Below are 24,831 nucleotides of genomic sequence, written 5' to 3'. Positions count from 1 at the left end.
GTAATAAGCATTTAAAGGCAGCAAGCACCTGATCCTGCTAAGTTTCCCCRTGGAGAACAAACTTCTGATGGGTAGAGGAATGAAGGTCTTCGTTTTAACACCCTAGAAGCTGAAACTGATGAACCATATTAAATAAAGGGGTTGCTAAAAGCCAGGCTATTTGCTATTAATTCTAAACTAAGAGGAACAAACATAATTTCCTTTCAAACTATACACTAGTTTCCTTGGTTTCATAAAGCATTCAGACATACTTCACAGCTCTGTCATTACACATAAGTAGAGACGAGGTAAGTCTCTGCCAATAATTCATGTCATTATTTCTATTCAAAGATTTTAAATTTCTAGGGAATCTCAAAATGACTGGTTACCTGGTAAGAGACCTTTAAAATGCTGGGTAATTCCAAGCACAAGGGTCAAGTATAAATGAAAAATCTCATTTTGATATTTGTCCTGTAGTGACAAAGAAATACAAAGGCARTGCATACCCTTTTCATTTCGCCTTACACTCTTGAACCGTTTCAGTTTGTCYGTAACATATTTTATGGCAATTCACTAAGCCACAATTAAAACTCACACAACAGAAAACTATGATCAGGTTCAGTCATAGGGGCTGGTAATGACACTCATAACTTTGTGAAAATTATTTGACCCCGTCAGGGGCAGCTATTACAGCTCTGTTATTCAATAATGGTAAAAAAAAATCCCTCTGAAGTCTCATTTCAGTTCCTTCTGGTCCCTTGTTATATATACCACATGAGTCACCATCTCCAGTCTCAGGAGAGCTTAGAAAGTGTGGACCATGTTCCTTATTTAATAGGCTGGTCTCTGGTTAAAACCACTGGCAAGACTACGCAGACAAAGAAGTCTGATGGACAGAGGACAAAACAGAACACTGAGAACCACAGGACTGTCTTACAGGGATAGTCAGAAGTATTTTTCACTTCTGGAAAGGTTTCAAAGCTGGTAAAAGTATTGCAAAATGTGTACAAGCAAAGAGATTAAAATCATAACCTTCATGGTCGTACATCCGGTCTAGTTTTGCTTTCTGGAAACAAATGAATTAGCAAATGTAATTCTTGGGAAGGCTTAAGAAAAGCAATTTTTAAAGCCTATACCCTCAAGCATACTTGTTGGTATCTCCTATGAGGGTTCAGAACATCCAAAGCAGCAATCTTGTATAGTTGCCCAAACACAGTTATGCATGCATTTGCATTTCATATGTTGAATATTAAAGTGTATCTGGAATAATTCAAGTTACGCTTTTTTTTTTTTTTGAAAAATGCTAGGAATAATTTTCATTAAAGACACCCTTGAAGGAAATCCTGATCAGCCTGCAGACATTCCCACAAGTTGAACAGATTATTATCACAGATTGCTTTCTCAGTTAAGGTTATATTCACTTGAAACAGTGAAATACCCACAAAACATTATGAAATTTGGCCTTACTGTATCCTTTAATAATATTTATTATCCTCATTTTGGAGGCTTATCCTCCACTGAAGTGGTAAAACTGAAAATCTGCTCACAAAATTACACTGGGTACAGCATTAACACGCAAGTGTTTCAGCCCAGCCACTGGTCTCATGGAAGTCAKTAAGAACTAAGGGCTTTGAAATGTCAGTTGTTTTTGATGGCTACCAGTCTATTTCCATTTCCCTTTCTCCTAATGGGATGCCTCCTATTTTTGGACCAAACAATTGCCTTCCGTTAGATATACACAATGAATTATTCAAAAATTCAAATTAGTCATGACATTTCCAAATCGCCTTCTTTCAGCAGAGACTCAGTTAACAACAATATGACTTGCTTCCTCTGTGTTTTATTGTCTTCTAAGATCTGTGGCTACTGTTACGTAAACTCTCCTCCTCTGAGTGCTGTCTGTATAGATCCTCAGTCCAGGAGATTAATATGTRTTAACGGCTCTCATAGGAGCTGCTCAGGAGGAACAACTAAAGAGTGATTTCTCTCCCAAATCAAGTGTAAGATGTAGCTGTCAAGTCAGGATGGCAGCACTGCCTAAAGACAGAGCCAACTGCAGGGCCAAGCGTCCCTGGCCRTTTCAAGATATCCAAGGCATGGGAAGGGCCCATGAAGTGGAGCTGAGTAGCAGAATAGGTCATGCAAGACACACAACTTAGCTCTGCAAGGACCCATATGCAACTTATGCGCACAGGCACAGAACAACTGCCCACTGGCGGTGTCTCAGACCCTTCAAACTTGTCTCCTCAGCATACATGAGGTGAAGAAATGCTAACACAGATAGGTTCTGCCAATCATTTGATCTTTGTGAAACAAGTTTCATGCCCTGTCCCCGTGGTGTCTCTGAATCCTGCCATAAGTACTGAGACTGTTGGAAGAAATCTATACAGTCATTTCCTGCAGRTGCCATCTATGTTTCTCACTTCCCTGTCATGATATGTGATAGGGTCTAGGGAGACTTTGCATCCTCTCTTATTGCCTGATTTCTGTGCAGGATTCCACCTATGTTTTATTTAGGCCCATACTTCCACACATTTCCCCTACCAATATTTAACAGCCTACATTTCTCCATATTAAATCTAATTATTACATACTGTCCCAGTTACAATAATATCTTGTTTGGTATTCCAAGACTGAAACATTAAATTACTTCTTTCTACTTTTCTTGGGAAATAGAATTTTCAATTCCACTGCCTCATGCTAGAAAATAAAGGAAATCTGCTTATAATAACTGACTACATAAATATCAGCCTATTTTAAAACAGATTATTTATACTGTGCCACTACTAAGCATATATGATATGTCTGTCTCTTTAATCAAGACAACAAGCATCAGCTATGAATGCAATGCAGAAATGCCTAAGCTAGCACTGATCTAAGCTGCCGACCTTACAACGCACAGCACAAAGCTGCGGGGATTTGGAAGCGGCCTAGTTCTATCCCTGCAGAACTGCAGCTATCTAAAACCCAGAGCCAGCTCCAGCAACTCTGTGTGCACTCTGTAGATACGTCCTTTGAAGATCCCTCTTCAAAGGAGCCCTCAGGAGAGGGCTGGGACCTGTCATTCAGAAGACAGGTCATCCTTTGCTCACCTCTAAGACCTTTCTACCTTACAGGATCAGGACAGAGTATTTCCAGTTCCTTCAAGTATGGTTTTTCTTTGCAAAGTATTTTTGAGAGCTTTTCAGCTGAGAGTTTTAGCTAAGTGGAATGACAGCCTGCCATTCAGGAAATAACAGAACAGGAATTGGTGTCTATACGTGCTACCTCTCATCATGGAATTGTCACAGAGCAAATTTAGTGACACAGGGAAGGCATCTGTGGCAGTGTTGAAGCCATGGTTTGCTTTCATAAATTCTGGGCAGCAGTTCTCTGCTACATCTAGGWCTTCCAAAGGATGTACAACACATGGCCATGATGAAGTCTTTATAGATGCTGAGGTTGCTTTGGTGTATGAGGGCTGCCTAGGTAGGTGCTCACTGACCTGCAGTCTGATCTATGCTGGTTTATCCCTTAATGAGCAGTCTAGCAAGAGGTACACCAAGCCTTAAAAGAGTTCAGAGTGGTCTCCCATGACATGCTGCATTTCTCTTCCTCTCTGACTGTAGCCAGGAATGAAACTGATGCTGGGAACGAAGCAACTGAGCAGCTTTGCGCCAGGACACAGCCTCCGTGCTACTGCCATCTGTGCCTTGAAGCAGGATAAATGAAATACCTATTTCCTTCTAGGAAGAGTGCTGCTCTGATCCTGCTTTTCCTTGAAAAAYTTTGTAGCTAAAGAGAAGTAAGAGCTGACTGGGTTTTATATGCACAGAGCCACAGTCTGTTTCTCAGATTATAGCAGGTTTCCATTTTGTCTGTCATGGGGTGGAGGCAGACAAACAACATGCATTTCTAGGTGGCTGGACTGCCCTTCACAAGACTCATGATGAAGGGCTGCTTCCATAGCCTTTGATATCCCCTTGTACCACCATTTGCCTGGGAGGGGACTCGGCAAATGACTACCTACCAGCAGATGCAGCCTCCAAGACAGACTCTTCCACACTCTCTTGAACCCAGAAACTGGCATCCTATCTCGTATGTCTTGCTGTCCCAGAGCCCCTCAGTATTCTCCATAAGCAATGGTCAAAGACAGCCTCACCTGCCTGGAACAGTGTCTAGCTTCTTCTCAGGATGGAAAAGGAACTAGGTGCAGAGCAATCATGGGACTGTATTTCAATAGGTGAAGTCTACTCCTGACCCTCTGCACTAGAAACTGACTTATACGCAGTAGAAAGAGGAGTTTTATCCCTTCCAAAACTCWTGTTTTTCAGTCCTTTTCTGTTATATTTTGCATATTCTTGTATCCTTGACCAATCTTCCCTTTGATTCCTGCTAAACTTTTGCCTTCAATGGCATTTTGTTACAAGTTCCCCTCATTAACCGGGCATTTTGTGAAAAGGTGAGATATTTTGCATAAATTTTGAATAGCTATTTCTCAAATTCTGAGTGTCCCATTGTTGCTGTGCTACAATATCACGTAGACAAAAGTGCCTGATCTCTCTTTRCAAGAGCAGTCATTATTATGTGTATCCTTAAGTCTTGCAGTGCCTGGGTTTATGGCCTGGGGACAACATGCTATTTGAAATCCATTGATGAATCCTTCCCCACAAAGTCAAGTTTGTTTTGCAGCAGTGTTGAGTACAGACTGTGATCCTTGTTATTCCCTGAGCACYATTTCATTCATTACATTGAATTACATAGGCACTGCAGTTGCAAGCCTACAATGCACTTACCTTCAACCCCAGATCCAGTTCTTTGAGAGAGCGCTTTATTTCATTGGTGAGGATGTTCATGCGTTCACATTCCTGGAAGGCAACCACAAYGTACGGCGTCCTCTCCTCCACCTTTGCCATCAGTTCTGCAATGTTAAACTCATCCATCAGTTTCTCTAACATCTCATCCAGAAGAGCTTTCACCTGTTTGCCAAAGGGAAAAGAGAGAGGGATGTTAGTGAATGACCCAAGGGGTTTTCTCAATTGACAGCTGTCTGAACATGGGAAGAGAACTCCAYCTGCCAGTTACTGTCTCCGAAAACAATCAGCGTTTGCTGCACTGGGCATGGCACCTTTCAAAGAGCTTGCCCCATCCTATTAAAATTCAAATGCTTACAGAAGTTAATGTCAGATGAGAAGCTTTCAAAATGATGGTTTAAAAATGTCAGCATGACATGCAGCAGCCTCCATTCTTCTTGGGTCTCAAGTTTGCATTCTTACTTCTGCTAAGGTCAGGTTCAATGTAAGAAGACTGATAGGGCTATAAACTCAGCTGGGACACCTCAGTCAGGACAACTGAGCTTATGATCCATTTTTCTTTGCCATATTTATTAAGCGAGGTGACTACATAAAATTTAATTTTAAGCTGAATTTGAATTTGAATAGAAAAAAAATGAAAAGAAGTTATTTTCATGTCTTTATCACAGCTTGGTTTGGAAACAGTCTTAAATCTGCAAATATTAAGCAGGGAAAACTTCAAAGCAACAGGATGTTTCTAATATTTAAAAGTAAACACAACAGAGAAAAACATTTCTGGTTTACAATGGGACGTGGAGCCCTTAATCTTGGYGGCACTTACTTCTCAGGTACAATGACTTAAGGTAACCATTAGGAAGCTTGGTAGAGAAATCTCTTACATTCTCCTTTTCTTTACCTTTGCACTGAAATATAAGCCAGACTTCTACTTCTTGAGGATTTTTCTGGAATTCATTAAGCAGAATTATAATTCTGAAATACMATGTGCAAAATTTGGAGTACAGGTGTTAATGATAGCTGCCAATCAGTGGTAGAGAGAGTACTGTATAATTTCCTTACTGTGCCCACCAAAATTTGTATTTTGGATTCTGTACGCTGATTTCCTTACACTGTAGCTGTTCCAAACTCTCCGTGTACATGTATCAGACCTTATGAGAATATTTGGTTGTTATTACACCTGAGCTATCTAGCTAAAGTTAAAGCTAGGTTGGAAGAGCTCTTGAGCTACACCTCAAGTGCAGTACAGAAATATCCTATAATTTGAAATCCTCCCTGTAAAACTCTTCTGTTCTGTTTTTTTTCRCGATAATTATGTTTCATTTTCTGTAATGTGGCCTCAGAAAGCTGTGGGAGTAACTGGACTTGTCAGAGCCTGAGGAAAATGACTGTTTCACAGTTTCCCTGCAAGGTCTCTAAAACTGCTCCAACAAAACAGGGGAYTGGAAATTCTCAAATGGAGGAGCTAAGAGACAACAATTCAATCATTCTCTTGCAAGGACTGAGAGGAAAAGGCTATGGTCAGTGCCAGTAACAGCTTCAATAATGTGAGAGACCACCACTAGAAAATAATAGGCTATAGGAACATCTCCCAAATCACAACATAACACAGTGGAGAGACACCCAGGTCTCTTCCAGGCAGCTTATCTTCTTACATAGGTCAAGAAGCCCACAAGGACTGTCAGAGTGTGCTCTGTGCTCCTGTGAGAGTCCCCTCATTCAGATATGCCTGCCCTGCAGGAGTTTATAGGGTAGCCATGTCCCACAATTTAACTGCTCGATCACTCATTGATAATTTTGCATCACTGGCCAGACAGTTCAATTGCATTTAAACAGCACAAGGTCTAAGAGGTGTTCACATCTGGTATYTCTGAACATTTCCTTTGTCTTTGCTTCCTCTAGATCATTTCCCTCCCCTTGTATTCCATTATGGGCTGAAAATTGAATACAACCAGCATTTTTGAGTGTCCTTCAGGTGAAGGTAGTAAGCTACCCAGCATCATGATAAGCATGCGCGAAACCACAGCCTTCATATAAGCTTTCCATTAGTCATTTACCTATTGGCAAAGTTCCAGAAACCAAGCTGGGATCTTAAGCTTGCAGAACTCGAAAACTGAATGAGCACTGGCTGGTTTCCAAACCTGTTAGGAATGCTTGGGCTAGATTTTAATGAGCTGTGAGTTTTGAGAGGAAGGGCTGAGATCAGTCTGATACGTAAGCATAATGAGTAAGTTCAGCTGGAAATAAGGAATTACAAGGCCCCTGGGGAGCTTGAGGGCTAGGGTTGGACCTAGTGGACTTGGCAGCAGTGGTAAGTGGTGTAGTGAGTTCTGGGTGGCACGTTATGCCTGGCAGATCTGGGAATCTATTGGTATGCCAGTCATGATGTGCATAAGCACTTCTAGCTCAGAGACAGTGAAGGCCACATAAGGTTTATTTGCAATGTCTTCATGGGATGATAATGAAGGCACTGTAGTTCAGGGGGTAATTAAAAGCCACTGTCCTATTAGTGACAATCATCCAATTACATTCCACCATGTTGATGTCCTGCATAATATGAGGCTAGCTGTTCCAGACACTTCGTTTGCACCAGGAAAAGGCAGAACATGTTATAATAAATGGTTGTGAGATAAATCTGAATTAGACAGGATTGCTTACTCATGCAACAGTTATCACAATTTAGCAGCTCCTCCCACTACCACTCTCACCGTTTCTTCCCTGGTCACCCCTCCTCCTTCCCCTATGCTGCTGTCCCGAGGCTGCATCTCCAAGACGATGCGGAAGAGCTTCTCTGAGGTCTGGGTAAGGAATCCAATTTCAGCATTTGGATGGAGGCCATACAGATAAGGAGACTCAGGAGGCAAGGCATCATCTATGTACTGTACCAAAAAATCAGGTAAGAGATTAGATACAAAGACCAAGGCACTCTRTTCTCAGAGTACATGATACTAGAATTATCATCCACCCAAGAAAGTTAGCCCAGCTTGATATAACTTTGCTCATGGCTGACACACCAGTAAACTGTCAGGAGAAAGAAATATACAGTTGTTTATAGAAATAAGAATTGCCTCAACTCCTACAGCAAAAAATTGGTAATTGTTAATGTTTGGTTTGGCTACAGATCTCAGGCCTGGTCCTTTTCTAGAAATTATCTGCTGTGCACTTCAGCATCAATATTYTGAAATCTCTTATGCGAATTTTGCTTCCTGCAGTTAGGTTTTATGAACAAAAACAACCTAATATGCATTTCTCTGCYGCTGCATTTGTTTACACAGAACAGATGAGATCAGTGAGTAGATCAACACAATCCTTCAGTGTTTCTCAGTGAAGCTGATGATAAAAGAAGCTTGAAAGGCCCATTTTAGTAAAGAGTATGTGGATGTAATTTTCTAAGAGACCTGCTCAAGTCTCAAGAACCAATACAGTTGTTCTATTCATGCACAAACAGAATGAGCTCATGATGAAGTAGCAAATTACCATTAAATAGGACATAGTGGGAAATAACAGGAGGTGAGTTGAAAACTGCAATACTATTCACTACCTGCTAAAACAGATTATAGGGCAGTTACGGAAGACATTATAGTTACGCTTATAAATAATGCCAGAAAACAAAACACTTACCTGATGATAACCATTATAGTCCATATTTCCTGGGAGGGGGAATCCTGGAGCAAGGAAGAGTTCGCCCTCCAGCATTTCTGGCTTAATAAATTCTTCCAAGTAGGTTTTGCAAAGCCGTCTGTCCCAGTCATCTGTAATGTGACCTCCATACATAATCTCACCAAAGAGGTAGCGTAAATCATCATATGGAACCTGAAGAATGAACCAGAAGGCATGAAGGAGTTTGGACAGCCATAGCTCCACCAGTCGTCRTTGAATTACAGGCTATATAGTACTAAGTATTGATCTGCTCACTTAATGTTTCCATTTCACTATTTCAGTTTTCTAAGTAAACAAACATTAGGTAGTAGTTAAATCCTAGCTAGCAAAAACTGGATTGCAGCATAGATTTTGTGTAGTTTCCCACTGAAATGCAGGCTTATTAAGTTCTATTATACCGAAGACCTCTGTCATACCTGTGAGGTGTTTCATAAAGACCATAGACGCTATTTGGTATGATTTGCAAACTCCTAGAGATACAAGTGGTGCTGAAGTTTTCCCGCCTCACCCCAAAGATATACCAAACTGCAAAGTTACAAAACCAAAGATTCTGAGGAACTGGCCTTTAAGGGAACTTTCCAGAACTTTCAGCACAAGCTGGTTTATCACTGGTAGGTAAAAGCCACAGACAGACTATGTTTGGTTCACATACCTTTGAGTTGGCCTCTAGGTAATTATACAGCACATTAACAGAGATAGTGAGGTCTCCAGTGTTAAAGGGATAGGAGCGGTTCCAGCCTTGGGGGCCAAACTTGCGCCTTTCTGCCACCACAGCATGGAAATAGCAGAGAGCAAACAGGATGCTCTTGAATTCATTCTCCCGGGTGCACATCTCCAGGGTATCCTGAAACACAGATAGAAAGGCAAGGCTGTGTAATTGCACTGTCCCCGTCTCTGTGCCTCTCAGGGCTTTGCAGATACACATCACTTTGGAGGGTGGTGAATTGACTGCCCTATCTGTTCATTTCTGCATAATCTACATATTCTTTAGTTTTCTAGGTCTGTGGGTTGCACTGCAAATTTATCTGCCAATTCTGATGCACAGTTCCCAAATTAAAAGTTTTCCATCTGCGTGGAATTCTTCCATCTCACAGTGACTTTGCCCAGGAACATATGCTGACAGCCAGGAGGAGAAGGAAACATGAATCTGTACACACCCTGCATCACACAGTAAGGGCATGGAGAGAAGCACTGACCAAAACATGCACCAGCAATGGGACTGGGATAGTGGTCCTAGGCAGGGGTCCTGCTGAGGTGAACCGTGCCTGGAAGAATTAAGAATCAGGCCTGTACATTGGACACAAAAGATTTCATCTGGGTAGCATCTTTCTTTGAGTTGCAGAACTGAAGAAGCAGAGTGCTATCCCAGAAATACTACAGTCTGCACAAAGTCAGCCTATGTGCTGCAGCAGCATATTCACTGATAGCACAACCTCTTGGGGCTGGTACCCACTTAGTATGCTAAGGCAAGAACAGGAGGAACTGTCAAAGATCCAAGGAGGAGAGATCAAACACTTGTGAGGGAAAAAAAAAAAAAAAAAAAAAAAACAATTCAGCCCTTCAAAGCTAGCATAGCAACCAGTGCTTCATTTCCCAACTTCCTGGCTACTCTTAAGTCTGAATATCTATAAATGAGTAGGCAGAGTCGTGATGTTGGAGGTAGAGGGGTGGGAATCTGAGTCATTTAATCAATGAAACTGAACAAAGTCAACTTGTCTCCAAAGAACCCCAGATGGTGCTCAGAAACTGCAAGAGATGGTTACAGCAGTAGGGCACAGAATAGGCGCTGAGGCAGTCATGCCTATTTCCAGTGGTGTGAGGATTACTGTTATGGGAGAACAGAGCAGAAAAAGTAATCAAGAGCTATAGCTATGTGCAAGGTATAAGGCTGAATCACAGCTTTCACAAAGAAAGCTGGTACTTGATTTCTGAGGCTGAAGAAGGAGGAGGCGTAGCCAGCTTTGGCCCTAATTCTGAGATGGCAAGAGTGACACATGGCTGAGCAGCAGATCCCCTGCCMCATGGCTAGAACCACATGATGTGATTGCCCGTGGCCAACAGTACCACTTGGAAGGGAGCATCCACATCYGTAGAGCGGGCTTCCATGCTAGCACCTCAGATCCAGGCATGTACACTGCAAAGAATCTGTCTGAAAGTTCTCTAAGTCTCCCCAGAACTGCGAGATTAACTTTCTGGGAAAGTCTCAGCTGTACTTCCACCTATTTCACTGCAAACCCTCCTTGGGAACCATATGTGCAGGACACGGTGGCCCTGACTTGTATGGCTGACTGAGCAAGAGCCCAAGCAAGGAGAGTGCAGATATGCCAGCCGATGCAACAAAGGCTACAAAGGGCTCGTGTGACTTCCTTTCATTACTTTCAATTAAGAGAGTCCACTATATTAGACCTCTAATGAGCTGGAAAGTGTAGCACAGCTCAATGTCTTTGCTGAAAAGGGGGGATCCCCATACTGTATAGCATGCAAGACAAGGCAAACAGTGTAAGATGATCAAGAATAATCCAGGCCCTGATYTCCCTTGATCAGACAGGTCTCTAAAATCCCTTTGTTATCAGCAACCTGACTTAGTACCTTATTGAAAGAACAGGTTCAAATATGTGCTGAGCTCATCTTTCATTTCAGAAAAAAAAAATCCCTGGACTTCAAGGGAGTTTGCCTGAATAAAAACTGAGTGAGAATCCAGCTCAGTCTCATTTGGCCTCTCTATTTAATTGTGCTTTTTTCTTTAGCTACAAAGCARAACAATATTCCCCACACACAATAACAGGCCTTCTTTGTGACTTTCAGCTGAAAGCTAAATTTGAACATCCAGTCTGTACAAAGTGGGGAAATGAGGTGTAAAGGGGCCCCACCCACTCGCTCCAGGATTTGTGATAAGAGACATTTTATAATACTCTGACAATTCAGAAAATGCTAATTACTATCTGATTGAAATGAGCAGAGGAAGGATGAAAATGTTACTTTTGGTGAAGGTTTTCCCCTCCCTTGCTCTCCAGGACTTTTTGTGGAATTCAAGATGATGAATGACAGTAGATAAAAATGGAATGATCTCTGAGTATTTGCCTTAATCATTGTGTTGTACCTCTTAGCTGCATCTCTTCAGAGATGTTAGCTCATACACTCAAGATTTCCTCAGAACCCAGGTCTCGGAATGTGAAAATAGTTGTGAACTGTCCCAGTTTCTCTGCCCCTTGCACTTGTGCCTGAGGTCCACTACTTGCTGTGGTTAGGTAAGTGTGGTCCCAAGTAACAACAGGCTGCATAGAGAGAAAAGAATGAGGAATCCTGCAAAATGTGWCCTGTGAATCACCATAGAATCRGCAAGGTTGGAAGGGACTCCTGGAGATCATCTAGTCCACCCCCTCTGCTCARGCAGGGTCATCTAGAGCATGTTAGACAGGRTTGCACCCAGGCAGGCTTTGAATATCTCCAGAGAAGGCAAGAAGGACCCCCCTTGCTGAAGCCCAGGCTTGAATCAGGGACTTCTAGATCTTCAGTCTAAAGCTCTCCCAGCTGAGCTACTTCAGCCCCTGTGTTCCCAGTACTCAGTCTCCAACAGAATGGAGACATTAGTTATTGCCACTCTAGTAATACAAAGAGTCCAAGGTGTRAGAATACCCTCAGGCCTTTCTGGCTGCTATACATTCAACAGCTAGAGTCCTGCTGCAAGAGCTCAGCATGCCAAGGTAATGGCAGTGCAGGATGTGTGAGTAAAGGTAATGGGGATTCAGGGCAGCAGAATGCAATGGTCTGTGTCTCTAAGAAAGGTATCATCTTAAATGTGAGTGGTTAGCCCTTAGCCTTTTATCTCATCTGGAAAAAAAAAGGAAAGAAAAAAAAAGAAAAAAAAAGAAAGAAAAAGGATTGGCAGAAGCATAGCAGCCTTCAGCAGTAAGATACGACAGGCTCCAGCACTCAGGCAAAGCAGACTGTTCTCTAGTGAGCCGCCAGTACATCTTCATATATTCTTTGCTGTTCTTAGAAGTCTCCTGTCCTGCAGTGACCAGACAGAGTAACTAAGTGAGCTCACAAGGTGGGCTAGTTTCATCACTCATGCAGTTTCTACTTAATAATAGAGTTATAATGAATCTAACATTGCTCCACACCCATCCTTTGTGACTACCAAGAAAAGAACATTTGTCAGTCATTTCCACACGCTATTCTTTCATGCCCCCTGCACAGGAGAGTTATGCTGCAGTTCCAGCATCCAAGAGCAGTAACAGCAGTCAATATAATGCGAGTATATGTATGTGATAACTGCAGGATACCACGTAATAAGAGCAACAAGCAACCTACCATTAGCTATTCTTGTGGGCCAGCAACACTCTAGATGGCCTATTTTATCCCCATCTGGTAAAACAAATCCTCCCTGCAGCGAGATTTCTGCTCTAATTCACAATTCTTCTGATCTCAGCAAGGTTTTGAGCTAATAGGCCTTTGGGCCAACAACACAATGTCCCACTGTTCTCCTCTGAAAAGCGATCTGCCCATATCTTGGAAACAGGTCTGAATACCAGATCCCAGTTAAATAGGCAAGAAGGCAAGCCTTAACCCTGCTCTGGTCTCCATATCTTTGGCTGTTAGATGTAATATGACAGTGTCCAACCCAAAAAGCAGTGACACAGACACAGAAATCAAGTCAAAACGTGCTAAAAGTCTCCCAAATGCTGCATTCAGAAGTTTGATTCCTTAACAAAATTACCCTTTCTAATGATCATAAATTGAAGAGTAAAGCCTTAGACCAGYCACAGGTCAGGTATCCTGTGACATCCTGGAGGAACGAAACCRTTCAGGATTACCTGAGTCCTCACTTAGCAGTATTAGAGCCTGGAAGGAGGAAAGAAGGCTGGGCCCAGCTCCTGGAGAAGAAATGAAGGGTTGATGGAGCTGGACGCTATATGATTCATACATTAACTGCTTGGGAGTGTCATCATCCATACACATCACACTGCATACATGGATCCAGTGGCCCCAAGACAGTCTGTCAGCCTGTCCAGTAATGTTAGCAATGGACCCCACTAGAGTTCATACCTGGTTGAAGTTGTCAAGGGCTTTGTGCAGGTTGGCGTGCATCCCAGTTGGGGCCTCATTGGTGATTTTGATGGAGTTCTCCAGGATGCCCTGGGGAATGATGTGGCTGTCAGGTGAGGGTGCAGGCTCTGCACTGATGAAAATGCGGAGATTTGGGTGGCTGCCCTCACTGTGCTGTTCAAGCTTTTTCTCCAGGGAACTCAGCCATTTGGCCACCAAGTGGATGTTCTGGTAGGGACAAAGAGGACAATGCTTTATCAGTTACCCTTATTTACACCTGCATTAGGCAAATCCATCACACAAATAAACAAATGGCACCATCAATCCTAAAGAAATTGATACTTTTCCCAATAGTCCTTCTCTGTAACTCACAGCCCCAAATACACTGGGCCATTCAAATCAAAAATTCAAAATAATCAAGATAAATAACCAGAAGTTAAGGAAGTAGCTCTTGAATTGTATGTGTTCTTGGGTCTAACAATCTCCTGTTTGTTACAGTAATGTATGGCTGATGATATTATTTGCCTAGATTTGGTAAGCTCAAATGAAAATGTTTGTTCATTTTTAATAGAATAATGGTGAGGACCCTCAATATCAGTAATGATAAATAGTGAGGAAAAAAGTCAAGCAGGTAGTTTTACAAAGACTCTTTAACATAAAATACTTGCTTATTCATGCAACTAATTAGACATGTCTGTCAGAATTACACAGATACRGTGAAATATTGGAAGACATGCCTCAATTTCTCACCTAGAGTCAATATAGTGTTGTAGTTGCTGGGCAAGAAGATAGCTTTTCTTAGTTTAGAAACAGAGCAGGTAACACACAACAGGGATTCATGGGCTAAACAACACTGATTTAAAAATTGTGTAATCCAAGCTGGCTGTGTTAACAGGCACTCTGGAAGGTTATTTATCCATTCAAAGACAGGACAAGGAATTTGCTAAACTTAAATTAAAAGGAGCCACTAAAAAGATAAACTGCTTGCAGGTGGCAAGGAAATTACATAAAAAAATCATATTAGAGGCTTAGAATAAATGCATATCACCTATGAAAAGGTCCAGAAAGGCACTCTTGTAGTTAAATAGCAGACTAATTGAGACTATTAGGAGTAAAATAGCATTCTTCAAAAAGTGGAAACTGTATCCAAATGAGAAAAATAGAAAACAGTATAAAATCCAAGCAAGGTAACACCAAAAAAGATTTTAAGAAATAATCTTTTAAAGACCATAAAAACTAATAATAAAAGCTATTCCAGAAGCCAGAAACATACCAGAGAGCCTATAAAACTAAAAGATGATCAATACGTACGGTGCGTGCCCAAGTAAAGGAAGGCCACAACAATGCACTTCACTGTTTGCATGGATATTCTTTGCAGAGCTTGGGAAGGGTCTGACAGTACAGCTCTTTTTACAAGGACAGATTCACAACCACATTGCTGAGGTTGGAGGCAGTTTGGCAGACCACCTAGTTCAACCACCTTACTCAAGCCAGGTCACTTAGAGTAGGTTGCTCAGGACCGGGTCCAATCAGGTTTTGAATCTCTCCAAGGATAAACCTACCAGATTGTATCTACCCTAAGGAAACTCAGATGTGGAAGTACTGAATTACTCCTTGGCATGTAGTAGGCAAACTAGTGGAAACTGCAACAAGCAACTGAATTAACAAACAGTGTGAATCAGAGTAAACTGAGAATCTAACATTCTCGCTCCAGTTTGGGTTGTTAACAGGTGGATGTCCAAACCCGAGTTTGCCACTATAAACTCCCTTTACAGTTACTGGAAAGGAACAGGCATCTCCAGAAGGCAGCTCACCAGACCTATTTTAGGCAAAACACTGTAATGTGGAATTGCCTCCATAGGGCCAGTGTTTCTCAGTGTTTGGAGCTTACTCAGAATGAGATGTTTAACTTTCAGATGGTAATATTTCTAAGTAAATATTTGATAAAATGGAAAGGAACCAGCATGGCTTTATTCAAGGAAAGTTGCTTTAGCCAAGGGAAATTTTGCCTTACAAGTCTGCTGGAGTTTTACAMAGAGTCAGTGAGGACACGGACAAGGGTAATGCTTTTCATGCTGTGGACTTCAATTTGTGAAATRCTTAGACAAGTTCTGTCCTGAAAACTTAACCTAAACTATAGCAGGTAAGAGGGAAAGTCTCACAGGCTAACAACTGGTTAAAAGAGAGGAAACAGAGGATAGAAAGCTATTATTAGAGCTTGAGCTGTTCATCATATTCTAAAATCACTTGAAAAARCAAATGATTAGAGGGCTGACAAAATTACTCTTAATACAAAGTAATTCCAGGAAGTAAAAATAAAACCTGATGGTAAAGAGCTGCAGAAGTATCCCATCATTCTAGGTGACTAGCTAGGAAATGATAGAAGAAATTCAGTGTTGATAGAAGCAAAGTAATGCACACAGATAAGTAATCCTAGCTATATACACAAACAACGATGGGTACAAAATTAGCTATTACCACTCATGGAAGAGATTTTGGAGCCCTTATGGTTATTCTCCGCAAACAACTATTCAATGCTTAGCAAGGTTAAAGCAATCAGATGTCAGCAAAGGAACAGAGAATAAAACTTGAAACTTTTTTATGCCACTCCATAACTATGTAGTGTGCTTTTTGGTCTGCCTCAGTACAGTGTTTTTATGGACTTGTGTCATACAGGAATGTTGAGTGAGTTGCTTTATAAGAACACAGAAACTGCTCTTCTAGCTTTTATGGAGGAGTTTGTTTTTTGCTTTTTTAGCTTTTATGGAAGGGGTTTTTTGTTGTCTTTTTCTTTCTTCTTCTTCTTCTTCTTCTTCTTTTTTTTTTTTTTTTTTTTTTTTTTTTTTTTTTTTTTTTTTTTTTTTTTTTAGTATCTCTTGCCTCCAGGGGTGCTGGAGTACCTCAGAGAAGACACTGAGAACTCAGTTACATCTAGAAACAGTGCCCTTCTACGCACTAGTGACTGTCCTTCCACACTCACCACATCCTTACAAAGTCCTGAGTGCAGTGTCACCTCTCTCTTTTGTATAGGATCTTGTTATAGATCAGCATTTACATCTGATATTTCAACCACACTTTTTTCACCCTCGTTAGGTATGTAGTTACCATGGTGAATGCTGACTCCTGAGAGTGACTGTAATGTATGTAGACTTGACTCCTGGCTCCACACCTACAGCCATCCGGTCTCTACAGACTGCTCAACTAGTGGGCAGGCTTACCTGRGAGTAATTTCCTTCTTGAGTATCGCAAAGCAAAAGTCTGTTATTGGTTATATTGGCAAAAATTTGGTATAACTCTGTTGTCTAACAATTGCTTCATGTCTCAGGATCTGTATTAATTTTCAAAGGTATTTATATCCCAACAAGCATAAAGGACGGTGTGGAATCCATCAGACCAAATAGGTATGTCTGAGCACAGATGTTTGCAGCTGAACTAGTCATCCCATCTCTCCTGAGAGTCATGGAGAAGATGGGGCAAAGATGACGTCTGCAACAGATCGGTAAAGTCACTCCTTGAAAGTGTCCATCTCTCCACTTTGCCTAGGAAAGGAGGTTGTGATGACTGCATCACATAGGTGTTAAGGTTCCCCATTCAGTGCTGCTTTCAAAAACATCCTAATAGGGGAGATATATTGCTCTCACTGGTTTCAGGAACATCAGGAAATAACAGACCAAGTGTGCAGCTGCATTTTCAAGACTAATGCATTTTAAATATGTGCACTTATCTTTTTTTTTTTTTCCTTCTATGGAATGAGTTACGAAGTGCACCAAGAACTCAGGAAAAGCACCTGTGCCTCTTTTCCTAAGACCTCCATATTTCAGACATAAGTATCATCTTCTCTGCAGCTTGGTAACTTTAATTTGGCCCTCTTATGCACACATTCTAGCTTTTTGCCCAAGATCAAATAAATTGCTAGGGGATTCCTGCGCAAGGTCAAGCATCAGTCKATGAGGGGAAAGCTGTTTCAGAAACATGAGAAAAGAGAGTAAATGTTGGGGGAGGCCATGGACACCTTGCAGCCATGTTGCCTCAGATCTGATTCACATGAACRGGGACAACATTTCTTGTTTAGAACTTCATAAACTCAGTCTCCTTTCCTGAAAGGATTTGGGACATGCTTATACTAAATGGAGACTGGGGTGTGTGTCGGGGGGGTAGATGAGCAGGAGGATGCCTGAACAAAAGAATCATGTTATAAAGGGATCATGTTCTGGGGGGAAGTAGGAAGAGTCATTCTGTTGTRAACTCTAACTATGGGCAGAACAACAGACAGAATGCAATTATAACTGACTGTTAATGCACCAGTGCTTGCGTGACGCATTCAGGATTTCAAGAGACAAGATAATCCCCAAGGTGCATGCAATCAACTCACTCAGAAAGCACTAGTCTGATAATAAAACATGAGTGGACAGAAACATACAACCTAAGTGTTTCAAATAGCCACAGAGATTTAATAGTTTAGGGGGACATCTCAACAGAATAGCAAAAGAAAAATGGTGCATTAAATATCAGTTTAATCATAGACTGTGTACCTGACCTTATGACAATTTCATCTTTAACTGGTATTTTCTTCCTATATCTGCTTTTGCAGTTTTAGATGGCTGAAAAATAATTGCTTTAATTTGTGCTGATACGACATCAATGTTCACTGTTTGTCAGTATCACTGCCTTCTAACAGTCAACTCAGGGAATATTTCTAATGACAATATCAAGTGCATTTATATATTATTCTTTTGTGAGAGAAGGGAAGGAAAATAAGAATATATGCAGCGAAGCACAAGTTGACACTAAGACACATCTGCAAAAAAAAAGACATAAACAAGCATAAGGCTCAAACAAGGTACTTTTTCTTTTAAAAGGACTGAGCTGCTGTGAAGAGTACTCATTGGTTTGAAGAAAGCTCTGCAAATTAACTCTCAGCAGTSAGATAACACAACTTGACAGAACAAACTAATGACAACATATGTGGTCACARTAATTGAATGTTATGTCAATTATCAATAACAACATAACACAGACAATGCTACATCAACACAAATCACATCTGAGCTACGTGTCAATTGAAYAACCGCCTCCTTTTACTTCTTTTAAGCCTACCTGCTGCTGAGCTCGTGGAATAATGCCTTTAGTTCTTCTTYGTGAGAAGGGGGTAGAAGAATCAAGCTCTGTTCACCTTCATATGACATGAGGTCATACGCTTCATACGCTCCCAAGACTCTCTCCCTAAACCTACTGTAGAGTTTATGTTGCACCAGTTGTACATCCTCTTCACTCCATGAGACCCCCCAGAAAGATGCACTTACCTGGCACAGAAGAAGATAGTTCATTGCTTTATAATAGTTTTCTTAGCCAGATTTTGAAATCTGTGAAAGAGCTGTCAGATAAGGGCATCTAGATAGACATACAAGCAGGTGGTAGAAGACAATTCCCTAGCACCTCTGCTTTTTTTCACAGCTCCTGTCTTAGTCCAGGCTGTGGGCAGACATATACAACTATTTCAAATTCACAGGTATGCTACCTATTTTATGAACGGAAAGATAAAGTGGTCAGATCCATACAGGGGTGAGGGGGGCTATACTCTGATAAAATCAAAGAGCTGAAAGGAGGGTAAAAAAGAAAGCCAAAATGTATTTCCAGGCACACTGAGGGTTACCATAGTTTCTTGCCCTGTGTTATTTCGCCGCTTTGCATTACGGCATAGGAGTGAGAGACAGCAGGGTACCRGGGGATGAGGGTCTGTGGGAATGGCTGGCTAAGGGTGCATATGCAGGAAAATGGCAGAACCAGAGGTTTTGTCCAGGAATTCACTTCCAAGTCTCTCTGTGCTTTTGTACTTCACAAGGCAGAACATATATCACAGGATGCAAGTGTTGCTATGGAAACCATCAGAAATAGCACCACATATAAACCAGCACACRCTCCACAATGCATTCTCTTTGCTGATAGCAACTGGAGACCCTTCACTTCCTTGAAAGTGGCTTTCCTCCAGACTTCTCACAAATCACCTCCCACAGCAATAACAATTAGTTGGTTTTATAAACTCTCAGTTTGTTACAAGATGCTCTCAGAAAATAACAACTGATTTTACAGTAAACCTGAGAGCCAGACTTGACAGTCCAGAGAGAGCCACTATACCCTAAACTTACTGTGTTGTGGAGGAGTATAAAAAAGGACAGGAAGAGCATTGTAGGGAGTCTATTCCCTTGACCATGCCTACTCTCAAAGGCAGTATAAGGTTACATCACGTGAGAAGACGCCACATGCACTCAGCAATGGCTCAGCTCCATCCTTCCTCAGCCAGCCTTACGATCATGTGAATACAACCAAAGGGAACTCAGACATCTGAGTACATAAGAAAGCRTAAACCCTCAACTTCAAAACTACTACCAAGGGTCAAGCTATTTCYGAGCAACAAGCTGGCCTGGGACTATCTTGGCACAGGGAGAGGCAATCTCAGAGCTCTAGAAGCACCAGAAAAGTTTTGCCTCATCTTTACCATGCGTTTTTGCCTAACTAAAATTACAGATTGAGGTACACTCAGCCAGTTTACCAAAGGTGCCCTGCTTAGCAGGCAGTGAGGCACACATCACATTCACAATTTTGTGAGGTGCTTTGATTTTTAGCAGTGGTTCCCTAAGGCTCTTTCCACCCTCAGTCCATGGCTCACAGTTAATAGGGAAGAACACATGCATAGTTCTTCTGGAATCAGCACTCTCTGAGCACTTCCTAAAGTCCTTAACCTTTACTGAGCCCCACAGCCAGTGGGAAGGATTACAGCACTAGGAGTGAGTTCAGTTAATTTGCTGCCTTTTGGTCTCACCTCTGAGCATGCTGTCTTGTCCACTCCTCATGTCGCTGGCCCCTATGAAGTTCCCCACCATCTTACTTGGGCTGGGCCATAGCTAATAGCTAAACAGCTATATATCATCTGCAAACAGCATCACTACTCTGTTCATCGTCTTAGCCACAATGTTAGTAAAAAGTATGCAATTAAGAACATGATGGCATCAGTGTTAGCTTTTTTTCTGCAGTTGGAACTATCCATTTATCCCTCTGCTTTTCAGAAAATCTCAATGTAATTTATGGTGAAATTTCATGAACATATAAACACAGAAGCAGTCACATCTAGCTATACAGGTACTGACAACACGGAGTCAAGCTAGCGGAGATATCAGAGGAGGCTACACACCTAACTAATCATGSAGAATCTTGGCTAGGCCTGTACAATGCAGTACTGTAGGCATCTAATTGTTTTTAACAACAATTTTTGGAATGAAGCATAATTTATTTTGCATGTTCTTTTAGTACAAACAGGCCTGAATGTTGATGAAAGTAAATTAAATATGCCATGGACAWTTACAGGAGAAATTGGCTCAGCACAGCCTCATTCTACACTATTGATCTGTTCTACCCTCCAAAAACCCCTAGGTCACATCTGAGGCATCTACTGAGAGTGAACCTTGGCTATACTCGATCCTGAACTCTCAAGGAGAAAGCCAGTCATCTCAGCCCAAAACCAGGACCAGGATCTATATTGACAATGGGACAGAACAGACAGTCAAAGTCCAGCACAAGGAATGTCTCCTGGCAGTATTTAACTGACAAGTACAAACACCGCCTTCGGATAATGACAGACAGGAGCGAAAATTTCAGGTAAAAGACAGTAAAAGAAGAGAGTAAGTGGGGAATGATCAAGTGAATGAAGCATGATKGAGGGTCTAAAGAGAGATGAAGGATCAGTTAGATTCAGCAGTCCATGGTCAGATGGAGAGGACATTCAGGGAAGAGATGGAGACAAATCTTTGCCTTCACTGAAGAGATTCACTGAAACTATTTCTACAGTGGAAGCTGCTAGCTTAGATCCCTGTTTGACTTCTGTCATAGAATCATAGAGTCAGTAAGGTTGGAAGGGACCTCAGGAGATCATCTAGTCCAACCTCCCTGCTCAGCAGGGTCACYTAGAGCATGTTAGACAAGGTTGCATCCAGGCGGACCTTGAAGATCTCCAGAGAAGGAGACTCCACAACCTCTCTGGGCAACCTGCTCCAGTGCTCTGCCACTCTCACAGTGAAGAAATTCCTCCTCACGTTCAGGCGGAACTTCCTGTGCTTCAGTTTTTGCCCACTGCCTCTTGTCCTGTTGCATGGGACAATTGAAAAGAGTTTAGCCCCATCCCCTTGACACCCTCCCTTCAGGTACTTGTACACATTGATAAGATCCCCCCCTCAGTCTTCTCTTCCCCAGGCTAAACAGGCCCAGTTCTCWCAGCYKTTCCTCATAGGGCAGATGCTCCAGCCCTCTGATCATCCTCGYAGCCCTACGCTGGACTCTCTCCAGTAGCTCCATGTCTCTCTTGTCCTGGGGAGCCCAGAACTGGACATAGTACTTGAGATGTGACCTCCCCAGGGCTGAGTAGAGGGGCAGGATCACCTCCCTCGACCTGCTGGCAACACTCTTCCTAAGGCACCCCAGGAGACCATTGGCCTTCCTGGCCCCAAGGGCACATTGCTGGCTCATAGTCAACTTGTCATCCACCAGCACTCCCAGGTCGTTCTCTGCAGAGCTGCTCTCCAGCAGGTCAGCCCCCAGCTTGTACTGGTGCCTAGGGTTATTCCTCCCTAGGTGCAGGACTCTGCACTTGCCCTTGTTGAACCTCAGGAGGTTCCTCTCCACCCAGCTCTCCAGCCTGTCCAAGTCTCTCTGAATGGCAGCACAGCCCTCAGGTGTATCAGCCACTCCTCCCAGCTTGGTAGCATCAGCAAACTTGCTGAGGAGGCACTCTGCCCCCTCATCCAGGTCATTGACAAAGAAGTCGAACAGGATGGGACCCAGCCTGGGGGACATCACTAGCCACAGGCCTCCAACTAGAATCCGTGCCACCGATGACAACCCTCTGAGTTCTGCCTTTCAGCCAYTTCTCAGTCCACCTCACTGTCCACTCGTCTAACCCACACWTCCTGAGCTTAKCTAGRAGGATGTTATGGGAGACAGCGTCAAAAGCCTTGAAGTCAAGGGACACAATGTCCACTGCTCTTCCCTCATCTACCCAGCCAGTCATTCCATCATAGAAGGCTCTCAAATTGGTTAAGCAGGAWTTCCCCTTGGTGAATCCATGCTGACTACTCCTGATCACCTTCTTTTCCTCCATAGGCCTGGAGATGACATCCAGAATGAGCTGTTCCATCACCTTCCCAGGGGTGGAGGTGAGGCTGACCAGCCTATAGTTGCCTGGGTTCTCCTTCTTGCCCTTTCTGAAGATTGGAGTGACATTGGCCTTCTTCCAGGCACCTCACCAGTTCTCCACGACCTTTCAAAGATGATGGAGAGCAGCCTGGCAACAACATCCACCAGCTCCCTCCGTACCCGTGGGTGCATCCCATCTGGGCCCACTGATTTGCAAACGTCAAGCTTGCCCAGATCTCTAATCCTATCCTCCTCAACCAAAGGAAAGTCTTCCTTTCTCCAGACTTTCTCCCTTGTCTCCAGGCTCTGGGATTCCTGAAGGCTATCCTCAGCAGTGAAGACTGAAGCAAAGAAGGCATTCAGTAATTCTGTCTTCTCTGTATCCCTTGTCACCAGGGCCCCCACCCCATTCAGGAGCGGGCCCACATTTTCCCTAGTCTTCCTCTTGCTGCTGATATATTTGAAGAACCCCTTCTTGTTGTCCTTAATATCCCTTGCCAGACTTAACTCCAAATGGGCCTCTCTACATACCCTGACAGCATTCCTATAATTCTCCCAAGTAGCCTGAGAGACTGCCAGGCCAGAGAGCAAGAGAAGGTGAAACACACAGCAAAGGACAATTGCTTTGATTAATCTCAAGAAATGGAGAAAAATAAACTTTATTTCCAGTAAAACTCCTACTGCAGAGGTGTTTCAACTCACCATAAGTTCTGCAACTCTTAAGACAGAGGCTCCCACAGTAGTTTTATTACTCAGCTGGACCTGTAATAATTACAAAGGCATTGGAAGTCCAGCAGAAGATTAATTCCACCTCAGATCCAAATTTGGATTAACTGCAAGTCTGTAAGTGGATTTGCAAATTGAAAAGCTTGAGAATGGCTGTTGGAACATGAGCAGCAATGAAAACTGCTGTCTGATATTCAATACCTTTTTCCATCAGAGTTTCTGTCCAAAAATCATGACCCAAGAGCTAGAGATGGAAAGGATACTTTTTGTTTCACAAGCCCCTAGGAATGGAAAGATACTGTGCCCAGAAAAAGAAGTACTTTCTTCTTTGCTGAAGCGGAGATTTGGTACCAAATYGTTGTGTGTGCCTACCTAGCAAAGACAATGTATCTCATAGACGACAACATATCTCTTTTGCTTATGGGTAAGTCTAGTTGTGAAGTACATGAAAAAGGCTCCAGTGTGTTTAAGATGCAGTAAAGTGCTTCACAAACATCTAGATTTCAAATGGTTTTGGTCTAGGAGCTCACTGTTATATTCAGTTTAGTACATGAACCTGGCTCAGCGAAGTAGCAACCTGTGAAAATCGGAAKATGCTCAAGAATTAAATTAACTTGATCATGAAGTGAGGGAAGTGACATTTTGGCTAATGGATGAAGACTACAATTGGGAATATTTAATGTCTGAACTCTTCCCTGCATCAGTTCATCCAGATCTACAGCTGTAAACATGTAAACAACTTTCACTTTTTCTGTCCTTAGGTTGACGAACATGTTTTGGCGATTGTGGTGGTCACTGTGCTAGCAAAAAGCTTCAGAGTATGAACAACAAGGGAAAGATAGCAGACAGTTTATGCTGTCATATAGCTCAGTACTCCCACTACGCAAAGATCCTTTCTCCCTACACAGGAGAGATTGCATGCATCAAAGAAGCTAACTTCATGACTGCTTGGCAATAGGAAGGTGAAAGAACACAAAATCACTTTGTCGCAAGGGACCCCTAGACATCATCCAATCCAACTCTCCTGCTCAGATCATGGCTAATGATAGCAGGTTGCAAAAAAATGGTGTCCAAATTTTCTTAAGTTAAAATGGAATTTCCTGTATTTCAATTTGTGCCTGTTTTCTCTTGTCCTATAACCGAACACTACAGAAAAGAGTTTGGCTCCATCTCCTTTACTTCCCTCCAGTAAGTATTTACATACATTGATAAACCATTCTGAGCCTTCTCCTCTTCATGCTAACAATAACAGCTCTCAGTATCTCCTGTTATGACAGATATTCCACTCCCTTTATCACCTTTGTGGCCCTTTGCTGGACTCACTCTTTCACTCTACTCAGCACTGTATGAGATCACATCTGAAGTCCAGTGTCAAATAGAGGGGAAGGATGCCCTCCCCTCTCCTCTTAAYGCACCCCAGGATACTCTTAGTCTTCTTTGCTGCAGG

At 42.4% G+C, this 24,831-nt stretch overlaps 1 protein-coding gene across 1 annotated transcript in view; it reads right to left on the bottom strand.

Annotated features, from left to right (window-relative positions):
• Positions 1–24,831, bottom strand: part of DNAH9 (dynein axonemal heavy chain 9) — a 211,248-nt gene that overhangs the window by 11,252 nt on the left and 175,165 nt on the right. Inside the window, exons 63-67 of the mRNA XM_085306864.1 lie at positions 13,476–13,703; positions 9,079–9,270; positions 8,388–8,579; positions 7,475–7,645; positions 4,755–4,937 (exon numbers count right to left, since the gene is read on the bottom strand). Of these exons, the coding sequence (XP_085162990.1) occupies positions 4,755–4,937; positions 7,475–7,645; positions 8,388–8,579; positions 9,079–9,270; positions 13,476–13,703 (966 nt within the window). The remainder of the gene's footprint in view (positions 1–4,754; positions 4,938–7,474; positions 7,646–8,387; positions 8,580–9,078; positions 9,271–13,475; positions 13,704–24,831) is intronic.

The sequence above is a fragment of the Rhea americana genome, unplaced genomic scaffold (genome assembly GCF_003343005.1).
Source record: "Rhea americana isolate MKP2758 unplaced genomic scaffold, rheAme1 scaffold_249, whole genome shotgun sequence".
In the NCBI taxonomy this organism is placed as follows: Eukaryota; Metazoa; Chordata; class Aves; order Rheiformes; family Rheidae; genus Rhea; species Rhea americana.
Note: the sequence above shows the minus strand (reverse complement) of the source record. Positions and strands in the feature narration are given on the sequence as shown.